The following is a 25,254-nucleotide window of genomic DNA, read 5'->3' as shown; positions in this document are numbered from 1 at the left end:
CCAAAATATTACAATATTTTCCTAGTTTAAAAAGTTATAGTTTAGGCTTCAACATAGATACAAAACACTATAGTTACCTATACTAATGCATTTCTACATTAAGCCCCCAAAAGTCCATTTATCTGATATCTAATTACTAAAAGAATTGTTAATAACAAACTAAATGTAAAAGATAATCAAGTCCTGGACTGGTAATCTGCTTTTTTATCCTACAACCACATACAACTCACAGTCCTTGCATTGAGGGGTCAGATAGTCCCTTTATTTGGTCATGAATAGAGAAGAAAGTAAGGGAATCTTTCCATGTTCATTTGTTAACTAGTCAAATGGGCTGAGGAGATAATTCTATTATTCAGGAACATTATCCAATTGCTATTTTATTATGGTTTATATTTCACCACCCTCCTTTTCCTTTCTTCTAATAAATTCCCAATAAGGCTAAAGTAGCTTAAAAAAAAGGAAACTTAAAATCTGCCCACAGAGAAACTAAGATGGCGGCATAGATAAACACCGGGAAATAGTCGCCTCCCACAACAATTGAAAATTAGCCCAAAGGACGGAGCAAACATCGTCCAAAACAACAGGAAGGCTGGCTGAGTGTAATTTCTACAACTAGAAGAAAAGAAAAGCACGCTGAGAGCCAGAGGAGCTGCGGAGGCTGAGTGCAGAGGTACGCGGCGGCTCGCGCGCGCGGAAAGGGGGTGGCACCTGAGGACGCGGCTATCTTTTTGAATCACAAGCTCCCGACTGCTCTGATCTCCGGTTCCGGGAAGTCTCTGGGGACCCAGGTCTCATACGGGGAGAGGCTGCTCTCTCAGGCGGCAGCGGGCGAACTTGGGGGCAGATTTCCCTCGGAGGTGCTTGCAGCCATTGCCGGGACACTGAGACGCGCGACTCCGGGCGTGGAGAATCAGCCATAGCTTCTTTCCACGCCCTTTGACTCCCTGAGACCCCGCCCCACCCGGGCTGCGGCAGAGGCTTTTGCATGTGAATGCCCCAGAACTTTGCAACCTGATAATTACCTAACTGCAGCCAGGCCAGCCAGACCCGGAACTTCCAAGAGAAGGCCCAAGGCCCCGCAGCGGCTTGCATTGCTTCACAGCTGAGCCTCTTCGTAGTTCCTGCTGTGTGGCCTCAGGCAGGGGCTGAATTAGCACCTCCTTAGATCCAGGAGCCACTGTACCCAGTGGTCAGAGGGGGTCCATTCTCCCACTTCAGACACAGCTGCTTCCCACAGCCAATTGGCCTGGAGGTCAATTCCTCCCAGTGATCTACAACAAGCAAGGCACCAAGAGTGCACCAAGAGTGTCCACCCCAGGTAACTGGGGAGGCTGAGCCACTGGGCCCTACAGGACACCTGGCGCGCAGGCCACTCTATCAACACAGGGAAGCAGCCAAAATGCGGAGACAAAGAAACAGGTCACAATTGGCAGAAACGGAGGAGGCCAGACGACTGGATATAGAGTTCAAGGCCACGCTTATAAGGTTTGTCAAGAATTTTATGGAAACCGCCGATAAATTTAATGAATCCCTCAAGGAGTATGGTGAGACCATGGAGGTCATGAAAAAGGACCAATTAGAAATTATGCATACACTGACTGAAATAAAGAATACTTTACAGAGCTCCAACAGCAGACAAGAGGATCCCAAGAATCAAGTCAAAGATTTGAAATGCAAAGAAACAAAAAATACCCAACCGAAAAAGAATAAAGAAAAGAGATTCAAAAAATATGAAGATAGTGTAAGGAACCTCTGGGACAACTTCAAGCGTACCAACATCAGAATTATAGGGGTACCAGAAGGAGAGAGAGGGCAAGATATTGAAAACCTTTTTGAAGAAATAATGACAGAAAACTTCCCCCACCTGGTGAAAGAAATGGACTTACAAGTCCAGGAAGCGCAGAGAACCCCAAACAAAAGGAATCCAAAGAGGACCACACCAAGACACATCATAATTAAAATGCCAAGAGCAAAAGACAAAGAGAGAATCTTAAAAGCAGCAAGAGAAAGACAGTCAGTTACCTACAAGGGAGTACCCATCCGACTGTCAGCTGATTTCTCAACAGAAACCATGCAGGCCAGAAGAGAGTGGCAAGAAATATTCAAAGAGATGAATAGCAAGAACCTGCAACCAAGATTACTTTATCCAGCAAAGCTATCATTCAGAATGGAAGGTCAGATAAAGAGCTTCACGGATAAGAATAAGCTAAAGGAGTTCATGACCACCAAACCAGCATTATATGAAAAGCTGAAAGGTATTCTTTAAGAAGAGGAAGAAGAAAAAGGAACTCTTACCATTTGCCACAGCATGGATGGAACTGGAGAGCGGATAATTACCACAAGATCTCACTTATTTGTGGAATATAATGAACAACATAAACTGATGAACAAGGACTGATCCAGAGACGGAGAGGCATTGATTGGACTGTCGGGCCTTGGAGGGAAGGTAGGGGAGGGTGGGGGCAAGGGGGAAAGATCAACCAAAGGACTTATATGCAAGCATATAGGCCTAACCAATGGACACGGACAACGGGGGGGTGAGGGGGTGAGCGGGGAGAGGGGGGGTAGAGGGTACACATATGTAATATCTTAATCAATAAAAAATATTAAAAAAAAAAAAATCTGCCCACAGAATGCAACTACAAAGGATAACCTAAAAGAGAATAAGAGAATTTTCTTTATTTAAAAGATCAGTACTCAAAGTACTAAAGACTTAATCATCTCCTCACTTGGGTAATGAAATAATCAAAAGTAGAATCAACTGTGGTTGGGAAATGAATGATAAAGAAATGGTTCAGAAATATTTTTGAAAATCTCTGATGTTTTTATTATTACAGAACATGCTCTATTTAGAACTGACTTTCTGGAATCAATTTCTTGAGTTCACAAAGTCCCCAATATATAAATAGCTTGTACACACTTTTCACTAAATAAAACAAAACTCATGAAACTACTATAATAGGTTATTCATTTATTCAACAATTAATGAAACCAGATATTCTGGCCCCAGGTGGCTCAATTGGTTGGAGCATCGTTCTGTACAACATAAAGCTGCAGGTTTGATTCCCAATCAGGGCACATATCTAGGTTGCAAGTTCGGGCACATATAGGAGGCAACTGATGAATGTTTCTCTTATATTGATGTCTCTCTCTCTCTCTCTCTCTCTCACACACACACACACACACACACACACACACACACACACCACCCCCAGCTTCTTCTCTCTCTAAAACCAATAAAACTATATCTTCAGGTGAGGATTTAAAAAAACACACCCCCAGATATTGTGCAATGTAAGGTAATACGCTAAGTACAGTGAGCTCAGTAAAAGGCTACCTGCCCATAGAAACTTACTAAATAATGAAATAGCACGTAAACTAGTTTCCCTCAAAACTAAATGGTGAGTACCTTCAAATAGTAGTCAAGAATAAACCTATTCAACTAAAATAGCTTCTATTTACAAGAAAAACAGTAGGAGAAAGTCATATTATAGATAGGAAGCATGATACATTCTAACTTATTCAAATGATATCAAAACATTATCCTAATCCATTCTCTTTCTCTCTCTCTCTCTAATAGGATCGTGGAATAGGCATTTTGAGTAAAAGTCCATTCCTTGGATTCTTATTTTCCTGCCACTGGGTCAAGTTTCATAGGATACTTAAAATAAAAAGAGCCTGGCTCTTTGATTACACTGTAAGACTGGGCCTTATCTGTGAAATGTTTATTTAACAGTATTTAGTATTTATTTAATAATATTTAATAGTAACTGGCACAGAGTAGGCACTCAACAAATGCCTTGAATGACTGAATTCAGCCCAAAAGGTTATAGATTAACTATGTGGCCACAAGTACTCAATTAAAGACAGTTCCATGAAGACAATCAAAATGAATGCTTAGAAGCATTTCTGAAGCTCATGGTTAATTAACTTAATCTTGGAAACAAAAACATTAATAGCCTGAAATTTTATGCAGTTTTCTTCATCTTTAGCATAAACAGTTTTGCAAGTAGCAACAGCTCAGAATCAGGAAAATAAGCATGCATACCACAGCACAATACCTTTACCTTGCAATTTAACTGCCAAATCAACATAGGAGTGCAAAAATGCCATGGATACTGCTTGCCCTACATAAAAATAAAAAATTCAACAGATATTACAATATGCATCTCTCCAAAGCATTCATACTTATACATAATAAACAAAGAGATTTAAGGGGTTTCCCAAAATTGTTATTTCTTAATAAGTATACAAACTCAATATTGTTTCAAACATTTAAGAATGTTCCAAACACAACAAATTTTCTGCATTCATAATGGAGAGAATATAGTTGAAGGGCTATTATTTAAAGAGAAAAGCAATATATTTCCTATCTATACTAATAAAAGGGTAATATGTTAATTACACCGGGAGACCTTCCAGGAGACCTTCCGGATGTCCTTCCAGACAAAGTCATGGTGGCGGGGCTGAGGCAGACGCAGTTAGGGGCGATCAGGCCAGGAGGTGAGGGCAGTTGGGGGTGATCAGACTGGCGGGGGGGCAGTTGGGGGAGAGCAGGCTGGCGGGGGGGGGCAGTTGGGGGTGAGCAGGCCAGCAGGGGTGGGGGGACAGTTAGGGGTGATCAGGCCAGCAAGGGAGGGCAGTTGGAGATGGTCAAGCCAGCAGGCAGAGTTGTTAGGGGCGATCAGGCAGGCAGGTGAGCGGTTAGGAGCCAGCGGTCCTGGATTGCGAGAGGGATGACCCCAATTGGAGAGGGTGCAGGCCAGGCTGAGGGACACCCCTCCCTCCCTCCTGTGCACAAATTTTGTGCACCAGGCCACTAGTAAATCTATAAGAACTGTTAACATATTAAAAGCATTAGCTTGAATCACAATATTTCTAAGTTAACAAGCTGAACATCTAGTTTAATCATTAACCTTCAATTTGTAAGTCAGATATATATAATCAGTTTTACAATCCCAGAATCAGCTAAAAGTAAATGTTTCATTATGTGCAGCTTACCTGGGACATATGAAAGCTATGTCATCTTACACTGCACAATATGCAGAATGCAAAAATAAAACCTGCCTATTTTAATGTTCTAATACGTAATATAGTCTCCTCGAAAGATTCATACTCACAGCCAGCGTAGAAAAGCACTATGCTGTCGGAAGCCATTACTGTCGTGTTAAATGTCTCTCCTGTTAGTTCCACTGTGAGTTCCAAAGGCAGCTGTCTCTTCCTATCTCTGTAAACACTTTCTGCCACTTCATCATCTTGCATTCCTAAAACATTTGAAAAGAACGTAATGTATATATAAAAGTATAATTAAAAATAATTAAACTCTTTTCCCAGGTGAGCATATGAAAATTTAGCACTCTATAAAAACTTTTGAATTTGCACTATTTTATTAATTAAAGACGCATATTGTTTAGAAAACTTTCTAGTTATCTGGCGTCCTACCCTAAATAACTCTGAAGTGCTTCTTGACTCAGAAACTGTGATGTTTTAGTCAAGTCCAGAAGCACTTATTTAAACTTGTCTGGAAAAATATGAATATGATATTTTGTTTGTGATAAAATATTAATTTATAATAAAAAAGTTCAGTGTTTATTTAGCTTTCACTATATGACAAGCACTGTGATAGACACCAGGGAAAGTAGGAGACAAAAACAGATATATTCCCTGACACATGGAGAGTCTTTCTACAGAAAGGTCAGACAATAACCTCATCACTGAATAAAGACATCATTATAAATTGTGATCAGTTTAAAAAAGGAAAAGGATAGTGAGAGATTATAGCAGGGAGAGTTTGATTGGGAGATCCAAAGTCTCCCAGGTAGAGCATCAAAAAAAGAATGTCTGAAGCAAGAAGAATATAAGCATATGCAAAGGCTCAGAGACATAAAAGAGCTTAGTATATACTAGATACAGAAGGAAGGCAAAACTGACTAAAACAAGATGAGTTAGAGGAATAAATGGTATGAGAAAACTGTAGGCTGGCAGTGGCAGATCATAAGAGACCATATGAGCCAAAAAGTTTGGCTTTTATTCTAAATGCATCAAGTTATGGTGGATTCTGAATATGTAAAAACCCATCGTTAATTTAGATAGACAGATAGGCTGGCTGACCAACCAACCGCCCATCCATCCACCCATCCATCCGCCCATCCATCCATCCATCCATCCATCCATCCATCCATCCATCCATGTATGTGGTAAAAACACATTTTAAATCCGTATATATTATGTTGGAGTTTGTATAAATTATATGGTAACACTGAAGAGGCATCTAACTTGATTAGAGAGATACTAAAGCTTCCCAGAAAATTTGACATAAGCTGAATAGAGCATGACAATTGCAAGTGCAAAACTGACTACATATCTGATGGTATTAAAGATTACTGGGTTTTAGATGTAGTAATAGCAATAATTATGTTAACTTTAAAATAAATCCTTATATCTCTGAAATACACAGGGACACATTAATGAATGAAATTATATATTTGGTGTTTGCTACAAAATAAGGGATGGTGGTGATTAGAACAGGATAGCCATGGGTTAATGGCAGTTGGATAAGGCCAAATAATGGATACCAGATTTGTTTTAATATCCTGTCTACTTTATAAGTTCATAATTCCCTGTAATAACACTGTAAAAGAAAGTGAGAAAGACAATACAGTTGGAGAACTAAAGTATTATTTTCCATATAACTTCTAATATTCTACAATAAAATACTAGATCTCAATTTCAGTACATCTCAGCAAGTTTCAACTGCATGATGCTGGCCAATTCATAACTCTCTGGGCCTGTGTTCAAATCTGTGAAACTTAAGAGTTGCACTGCATTAACTTTAAGGTACTTTTATGTTTTCTATCTTTACTGTTGAAATTAGTACAGATGCCCCCATTTTATTCCACACTGGCTCCCGCCATCCCATACCCACACCTGCCCTCAGGCCTTCACCGCACTATCATCTGTGTCCCTGGGTTAAGGTACTTTTAGATACCACATTCTATGACACTAAAAAGTTATGCCCTCAATACTCAAATTGATAAAAAAAGCTATTCTCTTATTTCTTACAGGGTGGAACAAAAGTAGGTTTATAGTTGTGTGTATGGAAAATAATACAATAATAAATAATACAAGAATAAACTCTTTCGTGTACTCACAACTGTAAGCCTACTTTTGTCCCACCCTGTATATAATGTTTTTCATTTTCCTGCCATTCCTTTCTTATTTCCTAATCCATCTGTTCTTCTCTATCTTGTTCCAAGACCTCCTTTCCCTTTTTTTTTTATCTCTCTCTCTCTTAATAAGTTACCCTCACTTGTAAATTTCCTCACTCCTCAGCTATACCTTTCACCTACCCATCAATACACACACTCTTTTAAGTCGTACATGTTTAATTATTTTTTTCCATAATGTCCTTTTGTAGAACTCAATCCATTTTATTCTGATTCATCCTGTGCCCATTTCCTCTGAAGGACATTTTTCTACATGGTAACAAACTCTTTCCTAGCCCTCATCTATCATTCCTATACAATGGAGAATGAAACAAGATGGGGAAATTATTTATATGGGCGTGTATCACACAATATCATGAGCCAATATGCATTACAAACATAGGAAGACCAAAAAAAATCACAACAAAAAAAACAAATAAAAGGCAGAGCTATAAAAGAAATATATGAGAACTAGGACAGGGAAAGAAGGCAAGTAGAGAGTTGTAGAAAGAGAAAGCAACACAGAGGGCAAACTAAGGCCAGAGAGTTCGGAAGCAATAGGGGATGTGCAAACATGGAAAGCTTGAAACAGGTGACACCTACTGAGGAAAGAAATCTTATTAAACTGACACTGCAATTCTCCTGACTCTGAAGACTAGAATATATGAATCATGATAGGAAAACAGCAGGGAACAAGAGACCAGAACACAGGTCTATCTATGGAATGATGATGCTATACAGGAGAATTCTGGCTTCAACAACAAGCAATTCTAACCTCTGCATATCAGAAAAGAACTAAAACAGAGCTCAAACTAGGAAACTGGTTACCGGTAACAGTTAAAGCTCAGAGCCCTTATTAAATTTATAATATAAACTTTGATCATAATAATGATGGATCTCATAAAAAATATACAAATTATTTCCTTCCTGGGGTTCATAATAATAGTATTATATAAAACATTCAAGTATTTACGAAATGGGATACAAGAATGAACAAGACATAACCCCTGCCTTAAAGATAGTATAGACTAGTGAAAAAGAGAGAAATTACCAATAGGATTGATGCCATGAAAAATGGAATGATAATGCTCATAAATAAGATTTCAATTCAAAGTGATTATTCTAATCCAGGTTCTACCACATGCCATTTATGTGACTTTGGATGGATCATTTAACTCGACTAAAACAAACATTTTTCACCCACAAAATGAAGGTACATCGGTTAACTCAGAGAATAACAATCAAAGTAAAGAATGTGAGGGGAGTAGCCTTAAAAACTATAGAATACTTCAAAAATGTAAGCAATAAGAGCAATAAAAAACAGAAATAACATGTTAAATAGAAGTATTAAAATGCTATTGAGGCACAACCACTTCAAAAATACAACTAAAAAACAAAACAGACATCATCCAGAACCAGAGGAAGGCTGGCTGAGTGGAAATTCTACAACTAGAAGGAAAGAGAAAAGCACACTGAGACTCAGAGCAGGTGCAGAAGTAAAGTGCAGAGGTATGGAGGCACACGTGGAAAAGGCTGGCAACTGAGGACACGGTTGTCTTTTTCAATCTGGAGAGAGTCTAAAGCTCCTGACTGCTCTGAACTCCAGTTATGGGCGAGTCTCTGGGGACCCAGACTCATACGGGGAGAAACTGGACTGCCTGGCAACGGTCAGAACTCAAGGGCGACTTTCTCTCAAGGTGCTTGCAGCAATTACCAGGACACTGAGAAGCGGGGCCTCTTAGGGTAGGACTGAGGAGCAGCCATAGCTGTTTGCTCCGCCCTGTTGATTCCCTGAGACCCTGCCCCACCCAAGCTGCGAGCAGAGGCTTTTGCATGTGAAAGGCCTGGCCCTTTGCAATCTGAAAATTACCTAACAAACTGCAGCTGGGTCAGAGAGACCCAGAACTTCCAAAAGAAGGCCCAAGGCCCCACAGCAGCTTGCACTGCTTCACAGGTGGGCCTCATCTGGGCACCTCCAATCCCAAACAAAGAAGAGGAATCTGCAGATATCTCCATAGCTCCTGCTGAGTAGCCTCAGGCAGAAGCTAAATTAGCACCTCCTTAGAGATCCAAGAGCCAGTGTACCCAGTTGTCAGAGTGGGACCATCCAGATTACAGCTCCTCAGATCCGTAAGGGATACACTCAAGGGGCAGACTCAGTGAGCACCAAAGCCCCACTGAAGCAAGTCTTGCCCCTGAAGGGTGTCTTCAGCACAGTTCTCCCACTGCAGACACAGCTGATTCTCATAGCCAATTGGCCTGGAGGTCAATTCCTCCCAGTGATACCTACAACAATCAAGGCTTAACTACAACAAGACTGTGCACAAAGCCCACAAAGGGGTGCACCAAGAGTGTCCACCTCAGGTAATTGGGGAGGCTGAGCCACTGGGCCCTATAGGACACCTAGCACACAAAGCCACTCTATCAACACAGGGAAGCATAAAAAATGCAAAGACAAAGAAACAGGTCACAAATGACAGAAATGGAGGAAAGCAAACTACAGGACATAGAGTTCAAAACCACACTTAGAAGGTTTTTTCAAGTATTTTCTAGACACCGCCGATAAATTTAGTGAGACCCTCGAGAAATCTAGTGAGACCCTTGACGTTATGAAAAAGGACCAACAAGAAATTAAGCATACACTGACTGAAATAAAGAATATATACAGAGTTCCAACAGCAGACTAGAGGATTGCAAGAATCAAGTCAAAGATTTGAAATACAAAGAAGCAAAAAACACCCAACCGGAAAAACAAAAAGAAAAAAGAATCCAAAAATATGAAGATAGTGTAAGGAGCCCCTGGGACAACTTCAAGCGTACCAAAATCTGAATTATGGGGGTGCCAGAAGAAGAGAGAGAGCAAGATATTGAAAATCTATTTGTAGAAATAATGACATAAAACTTCCCCTACCTGGTGAAAGAAATAGACTTACAAGTCCAGGAAGTGCAGAGAATCCCATACAAAAGGAATCCAAAGAGGACCACACCAAGACACATCATAATTAAAATGCCAAGAGTAAAAAACAAAGAGAGAATCTTAAAAGCAGCAAGATAAAGAAACTCAGTTACCTACAAGGGAATACCCATACAACTGTCAGCTGATTTCTCAACAGAAACTTTGCAGGCCAGAAGAGAGTGGCAAGAAATACTCAAAGTGATGACTAGCAAGAGCCTACAACCAAGATTACTCTACCCAGCAAAGCTATCATTTAGAATTGAAGGTCAGATAAAGAGCTTCACAGATAAGAAAAAGCTAAAGGAGTTCATCACCACCAAACCAGTATTATATGGAATGCTGAAAGGTATCCTTTAAGAGGAAGAAGAAGAAAAAGGTAAAGATATAAATTATGAACAACAAATACACATCTATCAACAAGTGAATCTAAAAATCAAGTGAATAAATAATCTGATGAACAGAAAAAACTGGTGAATATAATAGAATCAGGGCATAGAAAGGGAGTGAACTATTCTCGGTGGGGGCAAGGGGTGTGGGGGGTGTGGGAAGAGACTGGACAAAAATCGTACACCTATGGATGAGGACAGTGGTGGGGGGGAGGGGGGTAAGGGCAGAGGGTGGAGTGGGAACCGGATGGAGGGGAACTATGGGGGGGGAAAAGAGGAACAACTGTAATAATCTGAAAAATAAAGATTTAATTAAAAAACAAAAAAAATGCTATTGAAATTTACTCCCTACATTGTTTACAATCAGATTTATTTACAACTATAAATATAATGTTTGTTAGAATTTCACTTCCTAATAGGAATAATAAAAATAAAACACCATGTGTGACTCCTGGGTCATTTTTAAACATGGAATAGTCCAGTAGGGTTGAAAGAACTGATGTGGAAGATAAAGGTACAGATGTGGAAAGCTAGAAGCCTAACAAAGAAAGTTATCACACAAAACAGAATACAGTATCCTTATGTCTTTTCACCTAAGCAATTTGATAAAATTACTCAAAATAAATTTCTTCAGATTTTTTCCTAGTCTTGAATGTGAATACATTCTATGAGAAAGTTAATTCATTGAACTTTCCTGATGTAATAGATGCTAGGCAGGAATGGGTGAGGTGAGCATCACAAAACATATTACCCATATCTGGACCTTCCATGTCATCGGCTTCATCTTCTTGTCTTTCCTCAATGTATGTGTTATTTTCTACATAGGATATTACTAAATCAACATCATGTAACACCAAAAATTCCACTGGCATCCCCTACAAATAATTTTAAGAAACATAACTAAAATATAATAAAGCATTTTAATATAAAAATATTTTACTTGTTGACAATACAATGAAGTTAGACCTTTGAACTTAGATTTTAAATTAAATAAAACCAGAGGAAGAAATTAACTCCACAGTCACTCTGAAAAGTATCCAAGCATACTTTATATAAAAAGATAGCGTGCACTTTAAAAACAGATGGCAAAAAAAATAACTGGACGTCTCGCTTGCAGGTCGGGGGTGGTTTGAGGAACTAAGTGAAAAAGATGAAGGGATTAAGAACTACAGATTGGCAGTTACAAAATAGTCATGGGGATGTAAAGTATAGCATAGGCAATATAGTCAATAATATTGTAATAACTATGTACGGTGCCAAGTCAGTACTTGAAATATGGGGAGGAACACTTTGTAAAGTATATGATTGTCTAACCACTATGCTAAACACCTGAAACTAATATAAAATAATATTAAATGTAACTGTAAGTGATAAATAAAATTTAAAAAGGAAGTCTCGCTTTTTTACACAATTACATTATACTGAAATCTGAAACATTTCACATGTAACAGTAAATCCTACCTAAATATAAAATGGAAATATATATATATATACAATTTTATTGCAGAAAGAGCCAATCAATATAATCCCACCAAAAAGTTTTAATTGCCTATTTAGCTATAAACATAAAAAATGCTATCTGCTCCCAGGTATTTAAAGAATGCAAAATTCTATTCCAGTTGACATTATGCCATTAAAATTTCTTTGCTAATGCCCAAAGGCAACTAGATTACTTTAGTAAACTATACAATAGAATAAAGCTAGAGAAAAAGCTTTAAGTGTGTGTGTTCTTTGATATCACATATCTTCATCTTTTCAATACTACAGTCAAAGCAAGAAATTTTTTACTTCTGCAGAAACATAATGGAGCTAAAAGGAACAGGAATCAAAAATCAATAAAATCAAACTGAATTTATTCCAAATATACATAGAAATTGTTGTGGTAAACTTTTTTTAAATATATTTTTTATTTACTTTAGAGAGAAAGCGGGGGGGGGGGGGGAGAGAAACATCAATGATGAAAGAATCATTGATCGGCTGCCTCCTGCACACCCCACACTGGGGATCTAGCCCACAACCCAGGCATGTGCCCTGACAGGGAATCAAACCGTGACCTCCTGCCTGGTTCATAGGTCAACACTTAACCACTGAGCCATGCCAGCCAGACGTGGTAAACTTTTTTATTGAAGTATAACATTCACAGAGAAAAGAACACAAATTATAAGTGTATAGTTTGAGGATTATTTTGTTGTTGTTAAAAAATCCTCATCCAAGGATATTTTTTCCATTGATTTTTAGAGACTGGGGAAACAGGGGAGAGGGAGGGAAGGAGAGAGAAAGGAAGGGAGAAAAAGGAGGACGAGAGGGAGGGAAAGAGAAAGCAACATAAATGTGAGAGAGACATATGGATTGGTTGTCTCCTGCGCTCGACCCGACCGAGAATGGGGAGCAAACCTACAACCCTTCTGGTGGGCAATTTGACAATGTATTTTAAAAGCCTTAAAAATTTCCATTTCCTTTGACACATTTCACTTCTAAAAATTTAGCCAAAAGAATCAGTGTTACTCAAAACAGAATACAAAGGCAGGCATCATAGCACAATAATAAGTAATTAAATATCATTTTAAGTGAAAAGTAAGATATATAGCACGATCCAAATTTTCTTTAAAAATATATAAATACATACAGTAGAACCTTGGTTCTCGAACTTAATTCATTCCAAGGGCTGTTCAAGAAGTGATTTGTTCCAAAACCAAGTCATTTTTTCCCATTAGAAATAAAATAAATTGAATTAACCCATTCTAGACCCCCAAATAATTCCATTTTAACCTTTTTTTTAATAAAGTTATTTATTTTTTAATCCTCATCTGAAGTTATTTTTCCATTGATTTTTAGAGAGAGTGGAAGACAGAGAGAAAGAAGAGAGAAATATCGATGTGAGTGAAACACACTGATTGGTTGCCTATTGCATGCACCTTGACCAGGGCCCAGGCCGGGGAGGAGCCTGCAACCGAGGTATGTGCCCTTGACCAGAATTGAACTGGGACCCTTAGGTCCGCAGGCTGACGCTCTATCCACTGAGCCAAACCGGCAAGGGCTAACCTTTCTTATATACAGTACATGTCTAATGTACTGTTTACTCTATAAAGAAACACTTCTTTTTCTTAATTTATCGAACCACCCCCCCTACTAGTCTTAAAATAATCACTTTCAGCAGACCTTACAGGGGTGTCCTTCAGGGCAGCATGCAGCATCTTTGCTCTTCACATATCATTGCCCCTGAAATGCCATCACTAGCTAACTGCTTTCATTTATTCTAATCAACAATAGTTTTTCTACTTCTTCAGTTGCCTATGATCATTGTTTCTTTCACATCCTTAGCAACATTAGCACTCTTGATGGCCTCTTTATGTTTTAAAGCTATGGTAAGGTGGATTTTACCAGCAACAAAAGCATTCTCTTTTGTGTGTTGCCTGGGAGATGCTTTTTGTCATCCTAAGGTATCAGCCTGAAAGGGTTGTCAATTCAAAAACCGAAAACCTAATAAGTTTGGTTCGACAACTGAGACATTTTTTCTGTGAACAACTTCGTCGAGAACTCAACTGTTCGAGATGGGAGATGTTCCGGAAATGAGGTTTGACTGTATATGAATATGGGGAAAAAGACAAACTAACAAATGAAAAAAACACACCAAAATATTAATAGCAAGTATGTTGGAATAGTGGCAATTTACAGAATTTTTCTATAATAAGCATATATTACTTTAAACAAGTAGGCATTGTAGACCAAGCCACAAAGTGACTAACCTCTTCTCTTTTGAAGACCACATTAGCTTGCTGAGGAATGTCCACTTCCAAAGAGTCCCTTTTTCAAAATGGAAATAAATGTGTTATGTAGCTAATCTGAAGGATAACAGACATCCAGGATGTCAATCTAAAATAGAACTGTAAGCTCTCATACTAAAAAGAAATTTATGAAAAAAGATAATAATTTCATGACTCAGAAATTTCATATATAAATACAGACCAAATTTTCTGATCTCTATCTTTATCTATATCTTTCTTTAGATAAATTTTAATGTCTAAATTTCAACCATGCTAATAATTTTAGACTTTAGCTCAGCAACTTGTTCTAACAATATTAGAATCTATTACAGATTTGAGTTTATTTACAAGTGAACAGATTACCACATTTAAATATGAGAAAAATATTAGTGTTTTATTAAACACAGTGAATAAGGCACATTTAAGATACCTTAACAAGAGCAGAACTCCTGCTTTTCCCAGAAGACGCCAAGCAATCCATTCTGCAGTTCTTCTATCAGCTTCATATGTAGCTTGTTGACTAACAATAAACACCAAAGGTAATCCTAGTTGGAGATGAACAGTTGAAACTTGCTCAGGATCTTCAGCAACTTCAGTCTTCATTTAAAAAAAGAACAAAATGTGATAATAATGTTCCAACATTTGGATTTAAACCTTGCTGGTTCTTATTAATAAAGTCAGAAGTAAAAGAACAAGTCTGTGAAATAAATCTAGTATTACCAGAAATGGTCTCATAATTTCTAAGTTTAATGCTTCCAATGTACCTATTTGGTTTAAGCATTATAAAACTAACAAAATTTTATAAGAGGTTAAACATGAAATTACGACCCATAAGGAATAAGCATAGTATAAAGAAAAAAACAATAAGTAAAACATTGTGGTACTAATAAAGATAGATATTTCATATAAGATAGAAGAGATAACTAAGGAATGCACTCTTTCATATAAGAATTTCACATGTAATAGCACATTGCAGAACAATGAGGAACATCTGAGTTACCACAGCAGCTTGAATACACACAGCTAATTTCACTCCCTCCAGAAATCCCAGGAAAACTACAGCAGTAGGATTTTTTAAAAAAGAAAAACATACATACGTGAAGAAATTAAAAGAGAAAAGTCAGCAAAATTTTGAATGCTGGAGAACAGAATCACTGACTCTACAAAACAAAACTCTAAGCCATGAAGGAAAGAAAGCTAAGAAACAATTCCATTTTAACTGCAGAATAAATCCTCCAATGGTTCAGGAACTGTCCGTGCCTGGTATCTCTGAAGCTGGTAAAGAAATGCTGGAAGGGGGATGGCAGGAAGGATATTTTAAAAGGAGGAATAGGTGAAAACTTTGGAGAAGTAGTTAGATCCCCAGATTCCCCTCCCCAACTCCATGAGCATAGGAAACTGTCCCTCAAACCAGGAGAAATGGGGGGAGGGGACGGGAGCTTAGGAACAGCAGAGTGTGTGAACAGCATGCCAAAAGCAGGGGAATTAAGTAAGCAAATACTGAGAGGCCACCCAGCCCCCTTCCCACTCTCAGTTCCTGGAATGCTAGCACCAGACTTCAGGCGGAAGATCCCTTTCTGGGGATCTTGAGTAACCCTGAGTCCACCATCCTGTGCTTCTTGGATTGCCGAGCCTTTCTAGGCTGACACCATGGTTTAGGGTTTAGATTCTCAGCTTGGCTCTCCAACCAGGCACTGATTTCAAAACTACGATTACATAATTCCTGGTAAGTATAACAAAGTGAAATAAGACCCGAGAATCTCCCTTCTCATTACCTATCTTTAAAAAAAAAAAGTTTTTAGAACAGCAAGAGAAAATTCATCAGCAGAAATTTTAGAAAAAGGGCACAACTTCAAGTCAGAATGCTGTAGCCACAGAAGAAACAGATTTTTAGTAAATCTTGGGATGAGTCCTAATCCTGCCCCCAATGGCAAAAACAGTACTGCTATGTAGACAGAATTCTTAATATCTCAATATTGGAAGAAAAGGAAATGAGTCGGGAGAGAAATAGTGAAGAACTGTACAGTGAACTGATATCTTCCTTTTGGGGCTCTATGGTGAAATGGGAGATCAAAACCAATTCAGAGAGTATTCTCCCCATGGAAATAAGATAAATGCTCCTCCTCTGTGTGAAGAGAAAGGAAAGACTATGTACTGCTTTTTAAAAAATGGTGTTTGAAGCCAAAATCAAACTAAACAAAACTGACTCGAAGAACTCAGGAATGAGGCCAGTAAAACGGACTGGTGAGCTCTGAATCTATTTAAATATAGAAGCAAGGCTTTTTAAGAAGTGGGAACTATGGTTACAGAACATAACAAATACTATAAATCTTAATAATGTAAAAATAATACAAAACTGACAATAATCAGCAGGGTAAAGGGAACTGAAATTAATTTTCTCATCTTTCACAGCAAGGGGGGGAATCAATACTATCTTAAATGAAAACATAGTTTTTAAAAAATGATTTAACTTCCTAATGTTTTTCATAATCATTTTCAACACTTAGGACAATATTTCCTAAGAGCCCTCTAATGGTGAAGAAATGGTCTATAAAAGTTCCATAATCCTGTCCTGGCCAGTGGCTCAGTTGATCATCAACCCATGTACCAAAAGGTTGCCATTTCAATTTTGGTCAGGGCACATATTGAGGTTGTGGGCTCAATCACCAGTAAAGGGCATGCAGGAGGCAGCTGATAGATGTTTCTCTCTCCCTCCCTCCCTCTTCCTCTGTATCTTAAAATCACTAAAAACATATATATTTTTTAAAGTTCCATAATCCCTCGTTTTATACCAGTTTCTTTTTCTTCTTATTAAATTCAAATAAGATTAAATATAATACTTCTTACTATAAAATACCATATGCAATATGATATATCCATTAATCTATTCATCCCTCTATTTGTGAGTGTCTTTATGGCTGGTGTGATGGTTACCTAACAGCTTATTTCTGAATGATGGGAGTAGGCGGCTTTAAATTTTTTTCTTTACACTTTGCTGCACTGTTTGAATTATTTCTAATACACCTGCACCATTTTTATATAAAAAGGACATGCTGAATGAAAAGGCTTACTGAAGGTTTTACACGTGCTCAGGACAACCCTTTGAACTTTCAGAGAAAAGTCTGCTAATCACCAATACCTACTGAGTCTCCATAAAATTCTTTCAGGCTAATACTAAGAAAAGAGAAACATCAGAAATGCTATACTGCCAATATTTACCAACTTTTAAAATAGTGATCAAAATATTCACAAGAGATCTTTTCTTGACCATGATGTGATCTTTGTGATCTCAGCGTGGTCACAGTGCATTATAACTACCACAGAATAATTCCACTACACAAGACTCTATTTGGGTTTCAATACAACACTTCAAGGCATAAAATATTCATTTTTTGAACAATGTATCATCTCTTCTACCTTTAATAAGGAAATATTCCTAAATTCCCCTAAATTCAAGACATATGTTCAAAAAAGGGGGAAAAGATATAGCTCATCTAAGTAAAATGCATATCTGTGAATCAAAGCAATAAATTTAACGTATGAATTATCCAAATACATTAAAATAAGACACATACCAGCAGAGGTGCTTCCATTGACTTAATAAATCGATAAATGTCCAGTGTAGTCAATGGCTGTCCCATTAGTGTTCTTCTACATTGTTGGGTCAAGTCCAAGACTGCTTTACAATGAAAAAAGTAGAGATGTGCATATTTTATATCCTCCATTCTGTAAATTAAAAATCAGGGACAGACTCACTTGAAGTTCGATGTGTGATCCTTCTACCATCCAGAAAGACTTCACACATCTCTTTAAGTCTCATGCTTTTGAATCAATGTTTTAGTAAAAGCCTAAAAGAGTGCAACATTAAAATAAAATGGACCTAAGCTAAAGATACAGAATATTAAAGAAAATTAACTGTAATATTTTTAACAAACCACATGAAGCTATTATTTTCCTGAATTCTCTCATGGTAGCTTCTAAACTGGGTTATAGGTAGGTCAACATAATATTTTTTTAAAATAAAAGGCTGTCACCTTGAGGACAATAAGATTATCTTCAAATAGTGTTTCCTTTCTAGAGATATGTTAAATAAAGCTTTCAAACACAAATTTTCTAGGTTTAATTTAAACCCAAATCTGTTTTGAATAAACTTCAGCCAACACATGCCTTAAGACAGAAACCATGTGACACTTCGTGGGAGTTGGTAAGGTTGTATCTGAACTATTATAAAACTCAGCAAATATGGCTTATAATTTGAGTTTTGGCATTCCATTCAATATGAGAATCCAAAGATAAACTTATAGTGGGAAAGTAAGATTTGCCAAAATTAAAATAGCATTTTTAAAAGTCTTCATATGGCATTAGTAGAGTTTGGCAAAATATTGCAAATTTTTTAATTTTTAAAATGTTGTTTTATTTCTTGCTACATGTTTAAACTGAGTTCCAAGGTTCACTGACTTCAATTTTAAAGCATCTCTAACAGAGTCAATGGTTTTTTAAAAAATGATCAAAGATTTACTTAATACCTACTATATATCAGGCCCTATGCTAAAATACAAAACTAAGATGATTAAGACAATTCAAATTCATGAGAGGCTTACACTAAAGGAGATATATTTAGTAAAACAATTAAAATGTAGGTTATAAGTGCTACAATATACAAAGTGCTATGGAAAACAAAGAAATATTTAATTCTGCCTCAAGTTGGGAAGGAGAGAAAAAGGGTTCAGGAAGATCATCATAGAGATTAAAAACAGCAAGGGAGAAAAAGACCTCTCCAAGAAGATAAAGCAAATGGGTATTTCCGACAAAAGAAACAGTATAGCCAAGGCACAAAGCACATAACTTTTTGAGGAGGACCCTAAATAGTCACACACTGAAAGGAAAGTGTTGAGAGCAGGACCTAGCTGAGCCTAGAATTCATATCATAACCTCTGAAATAATAATGCTGGAAAGTTACTTAATCACGGATTATTTGGTGATAGATAACAGAAACCAAAAAGGGAGGTGGGGGAGAAACATTTATTGGAAGTTTAGGAGAGTATCTCAGAGAATACAAGGAAAATTAAAGTAATTAGATCAGTGAGTAAATGTAGAGATCTGAACAGCAAGAGTTCTGCAAGACCTTCATTTTGCCAATAATACTCTTCAACTCCCAACTCTGTATAAAGACAATGTTCTCAGCTTTACTTCTCTATGGGCAAAACAATCCTGTGAGCAAGAGAGCCACAAGATTGTATAATTGTTTTTCTATGCCCAATTCTAAGTTTCTGGGAGAGGGGATGGCATTTGCTCAGGTAAACAAATGAATTGGTTGGCCCTAGGTCAGGTAGCTGCCTCTGATTTAATTGAATGTGATATGTATGGGGTGAGGGTAACACCCTTCTTGGCCTATACACAGATTCTTTAAGAAGGGAATATAGGGAGGCAGCAGAAAGAACTAGTGTCTCCATGGCATGCTATCTCTTTTATTACGTGTCAATGTACACTCTTCTTAACCAACACTTAATTTCAAGCATACTAACATCCAACGTTATATAACAATTAAAATAGTACTCTTATGCACTGTTATAGCCTCAGCAACTGGAATAATGCCTAACACACTGCAGGTATTCAATACATATTTTTTAAATGAAAGAATAAACACATGGAAGAAGAAAAGGCATTCACCTCTCCCCCATTAGGAGACAATTCAAAGTTATAGGCAACTACTTCACCCAGAGGTGGTGTCATAGGACCACTGTATTCTATCCACAGTCCTTCCCTGTCACAGCAGGTCCAGGTATGACTCCTCACCATCTTGTCATCCATGAACAAATGAGAATTCAAATATCTCCAATACAACATATACAAAAAGAGAGGATAACTGTACATTTTTAAATTCCCATTTTAAAAGTGGAGAAGAGCAAATACTCTTCCAAAATATTACTGTGTTTAGTCATAGGTCAGAATAAAAAATATATGTAGTAAATCTTGCTGAACAGGATTTGTGAAGTAAATGATAGGACCTATATATAGACTCTCAGTAAACAACCACCCCTTGTGTTTTATGTGTGTCACCGTTACATGCAATTATTCATTATCTGGAAAACAAGCTGGTAACACAAGAGAAAGTACAAACAACTAACCCTAAGAGAAACTATGATGCTACCATAGCATCACCATGTGGAGAATAACAAGGCTTCCCCTACTCCAGGATAGGAAATTGGCAGTTGGGAGTAGCAAAGTAGCTGGCTACACAACTGCTTATTGTATCACTACTTACAATAATGCTTTATGGAACTGTCAGTATAACTCTCAAATTGTTAAAAACCTTAATTCTTATACAACAGTAAACATGCATCAAAGTTTCATTTAACTCATTAATGAGGGAACCAGCAGAATGATTAAGAAGAGACTAATAAAAAAGGAATGCTGGCTGCCATACAGAGCAATAAAAACGTAACTTCTGCCCTGGTCAGTGGCTCAGTGGTTAGAGCGTTGGCCCAAGCACTGAAGGGTCACGGGTTCCATTCCCGGTCAAGAGCACGTACCTGGACTGCAGGTTCCATTCCCAGCCCTGGTGGGAAGTAACCAGTAAATGTGTCTCTCTCACATCCATGCTTCTCTCTGTTTCTCTCTCTCCCCTCCCTCCCTTCCTTCCACTCTCTCTGAAAAAGCAATAGAAAGAATGTCCTCAGGCAAGGATTAAAAACAACAAAAAAGCACAAAAACTATAACTTCCACTTTGTAGAAACGTTATTTTCTGCCAACCCATCCCCCTTGCCCCAAATTATTTAACTTTATCAGTTTTCTATGTACTAACCTCTAAATTCACAGAATTGTAAAATGGGATTTAATTACTTTTGTGTGATTATTATAAAACTAGAGGCCCAGTGCACAAAATTTGTGTGCACTCGGGGGGCGGAGGGGGTGTCTCTCAGCCCAGCCTGCGCCCTCTCACAGTCTGGGAGCCCTGCAATCGATCACCCCGCAGAGGGAGGCCCAGCTCACCCACCGCAGCCTGCCAGTCAGTGGCCTGGGCCTCCCTCTTTGGGGTGATCGTGGAGCCCCCTGATTGATCACCCCGCTGGCTGGTGGCCTGGGCCTTCCTCTTTGGGGTGATCGTGGAGCCCCCTGATTGATCACCCCGCTGGCTGGTGGCCTGGGCCTCCCTCTACAGGGTGATCCTGGGGCAATGGCGGGGCCCTCCTGACCAATCGCATTGCACCTGCCTTGGCTGGCCTAGCACCAGTGGGTGTCATAGCGTGGTCATGTAGATGGTCCTTCAACTATTTGGCTGTTCAGTTGATTTGCATATTATGCTTTTATTATTATAGATAATCACTATTTTCTGAAAGGTCAGCAAAAGGACTCAAAAACTTGCATGGTATAAAAAGGTCACACAGTCACCATTTGGCCTTGCTTTGGATTAATTTTCCTGAAGAGCATTTTAAAGCCAAATTTAAAGTCTTTAAAATGCACTGGTTATTCCTTGTGTCCCTAAATACTAAAGTAAAGAAAAATGTTAATCCTACATTTGCCCAGACAACAGTCAAAAGAAGGTCTCTACCTAAAATTGTAAGCTAGGAAGTAGACAAGAAATAAATAAACAAACAACAAACAAACAAACATGTAAAACATTCCATTCAAAAAAGATTATGACAAAGTAACTTAACAGAACTCTCAGAAATACTTTCTGGAGCTTAATTATGAAAGCTGCCTGTTATCACCTATCTCATCACTGTGGGAGATCTATTCCTACAATATACTTGGTCACTCACAGGATCACATCTTCTAGCTTATCCATATTGTTTTCATTCACCTTAGTCTAACATCACTTCTGCATATTTAAATTAATTCAGACGGTAGTACAGCAGATGATTGTAATGAAGGAGATTTCAGGTTTCATGTATATATTCACATCTGCTTATAATTCCTCTTAGACTCTCTAAGTCCACGCTGTGAAAGCATAATGGAAATGATAAATAACGTGAAATAAGTAAACTTAAAATTGTTGACATACGCCTCTTATACATACCCAATACTTTCCAAAAGGGCAATTTCTGTAGTTAAGACAAATTGGTATGTGTTCCCATACACAAAAGCAGCTTCCATGACTGCCCTGTGCTCTGAAGAAAAGATAAGAGGGAGAAAGAATTAGTTTGTGTGGCTCTACATAAACTTCTAGTCTCCAGATTGCCCTACACCCTTTTGTGCTCTATTATATTTAAAGAAAAACTCTTTGTAGGGATCTCAATTGGGAAAATGCAAGTGGTTAAAGAAGTTATGAAAAGTCATTCCATTCAAGGTAAGAGAAGAATTAAGGAGGAGTATAAAGTAAGTTATACTTGAGAATATAACATATGAAAAATCTGTGACAGCTTTTTCCTAGCAGCAGGGGAGAAAATATGAATCCACCATACAACTTGGATAGGTTATATTTTATATATGTATATGTCTGTGTGCTGTTTCTGGTTTAGTTTTCTTTAATGAAACTTGTTCTTAAATATAGTCTAAAGAGATAAATCATTCTACACATTAAGAAAAAAAAAAGTTCACCTTCCACCCCATTTCCAATTTCTTTCCAAGGGACAATTAGTTTCAACTTTTTTACTGTTTCTTTGGGTATTTACTACCAAGTCTATAAATTACATTCTTATACTCTTATTTCCTAATTTGTGTGTTAGTATTATCTATTAACTTCCCACTGTGGAAGATGATAAATTAGCTCTTTTCTCCAAAATCTCCTTCTACAAATGTTCATATTTCTATCCCCTCAATTTTCTCAATATTGTTGTAATTTTTATCAAATCAATAGTCCATATTTACATTATGAGTCAGTAATTATTACTTACAAATGAGACATACAGTCCAAAATGAGCACTTTTAAGCAATTTTTTTCACTATATTTATACCATTATTTTTTTATTTCTGTATATATTTCTTACTAATTTATTCCTAAACTTTAGCACAGTTGTCTAATCCTCTTAATACTTCAAATAGATCAGGTATACTAACTATTCCCTCTTCTTGGAGACTTTCCTGCAGAAATGTCCAATATGGACTGTTGCTACTTAACCTGCTGCGCAAATTTCCTCCTGAGAACCCACTTCATCATCACCCTGGAAACCTCTTATTTTCGCTCTTGTAGGAGGTCAACTGGCCTGTTACCCATATCTTCTTGACTGATTTGCCCCCTTGCTCCCATTCTCTAGCACTTCCCATAAGAGGATATATAGAATACATATTTTTTGCGAGCTTGCATTTCTGAAAGTGTCTTTATTCTACTTTCATAACTACAGTTGTCTGCTAATAAAATTCGAGGTTTAAGTTACTTCTGAGAATTCTGAAAGCAATGCTCCATTTTCTTCATTTTTACAGGGCTGCAATTGAGAAGTCCAATGCCATTCTGATTCTTGACCCTTTAACTGGAAACTTCTTTTTTCTTTCTGGAAAATTTGAGAATAATTTTTGTTCCCAATATTCTGAAATTTTAAGATGAGATGCTTTGGTGTGGCTCTACATTCATCCACTATGCTGGGACTCAATGGGCTCTTTCTATTTGAAAGCCTGAATCCTTCAGTTCTGGGAAATTTTCTTAAACTGCTTCTTTAAAGATTTCCTCCTTTTCATATTTTTTTTCTTTTCTCCTCACTTTCATTTCCAGACAGTTACCTTCCCCTCCACCACCCAACCTTCTACCACTTATATTGCATTTCATCAGATTATTCCACTCATCACTCTGCCTTGTTAGTGTCAACTACCACCCCAGCCAGTGTCATTCCTTCTCATCACGCTGTCATTTTCTCCAATACTACGCCTGTCATAATCCTTGGTGATTTTCTTATCCCCTAGATCAGTGGGTCTCAACCTTCCTAATGCTGCACCCTTTAATACAGTTCCTCATGTGTGGTGACCCCCAACCATAAAATTATTTTTGTTGCTACTTCATAACTGTAATTTTGCTACTGTTATGAAAAGTAATGTAAATATCTGATATGCAGGATGTATTTTCATTGTTACAAATTGAACATAATTAAAGCATAGTGATTAATCACAAAAACAAAATGTAATTATATGTGTTTTCCGATGGTCTTAGGCGACCCCTGTGAAAGGGTCATTCGACCCCCAAAGGGGTCGCGACCCACAGATTGGCGACCAGGTTGAGAACTGCTGCCCTAGATGATCCATTCAAAATGCTTGGCCTTCTCCATAGACTCCAATGATCTTTCTTCAACCCTACCTTAACCACTCACTGTTATGGTCCCACTGCAGGCCTTCAATTAGCAATCACTGTAAATTCCTCCATAATCTCAATATCTATCATCCTCCCTCCCCCTACCTCCCACCCCAGACCTCCATCTGACTAGGTCACTCATTTAGCACATAACTCTAACCCTCCAGGACCCACAATCTTACCACTTTTCACTGTCAGCTACCCCCCACCCTCCTCAGGTCCTCTCCTGCCTTATAACCCTGCTTCAATTCCATTATCAGTCGTTATAATCACTCCCCTACCCATCTGGCTAAAACACAATCAGGTTAAATCAAATATTCTGCCTATTCTGTACTTACAACTTGATTGTCAAAGTTAGATCTTTGAAAAACCAAGAAAAAATATATCATAAACAGCAAATACTAAAACATTTAAAAAGAAAGCCAGTCAATATTTACTGAATACTATGAACTACTACACCAGGTACCATGAGTACTGTAAGGAAATAAAAATAGTAACAGCTAACACAGAACACCTATCACATGCCAGAAACTATTTTAATTATTCAAACTTATTTGGTCCTCACAATAATACTAAGAAGTAAGCACAAATTTTTTCACCATCTTAGCAATTAGAAAACAGGTTAAGTAAATTGACCAAGGTCATACTATAAGTAATTGATGGAGCAGGGGGTCTAACCTAGGCAGTATGGCTCCAGAGTTCTTATTCAACCACTATACTATGC

At 37.8% G+C, this 25,254-nt stretch overlaps 1 protein-coding gene across 1 annotated transcript in view; it reads right to left on the bottom strand.

Moving 5' to 3' along the window:
• The window catches only part of TXNDC16 (thioredoxin domain containing 16), a 93,475-nt gene that overhangs the window by 32,496 nt on the left and 35,725 nt on the right, over nucleotides 1-25,254 (bottom strand). Inside the window, exons 8-14 of the mRNA XM_081113230.1 lie at nucleotides 22,332-22,422; nucleotides 17,887-18,037; nucleotides 14,742-14,908; nucleotides 14,294-14,351; nucleotides 11,299-11,422; nucleotides 5,121-5,264; nucleotides 4,068-4,127 (exon numbers count right to left, since the gene is read on the bottom strand). Of these exons, the coding sequence (XP_080969356.1) occupies nucleotides 4,068-4,127; nucleotides 5,121-5,264; nucleotides 11,299-11,422; nucleotides 14,294-14,351; nucleotides 14,742-14,908; nucleotides 17,887-18,037; nucleotides 22,332-22,422 (795 nt within the window). The remainder of the gene's footprint in view (nucleotides 1-4,067; nucleotides 4,128-5,120; nucleotides 5,265-11,298; nucleotides 11,423-14,293; nucleotides 14,352-14,741; nucleotides 14,909-17,886; nucleotides 18,038-22,331; nucleotides 22,423-25,254) is intronic.

Source organism: Myotis nattereri, assembly GCF_964212035.1.
Source record: "Myotis nattereri genome assembly, chromosome: 1".
NCBI classification, from domain to species: Eukaryota; Metazoa; Chordata; class Mammalia; order Chiroptera; family Vespertilionidae; genus Myotis; species Myotis nattereri.
This window is presented reverse-complemented; position numbering and strand designations above follow the sequence as displayed.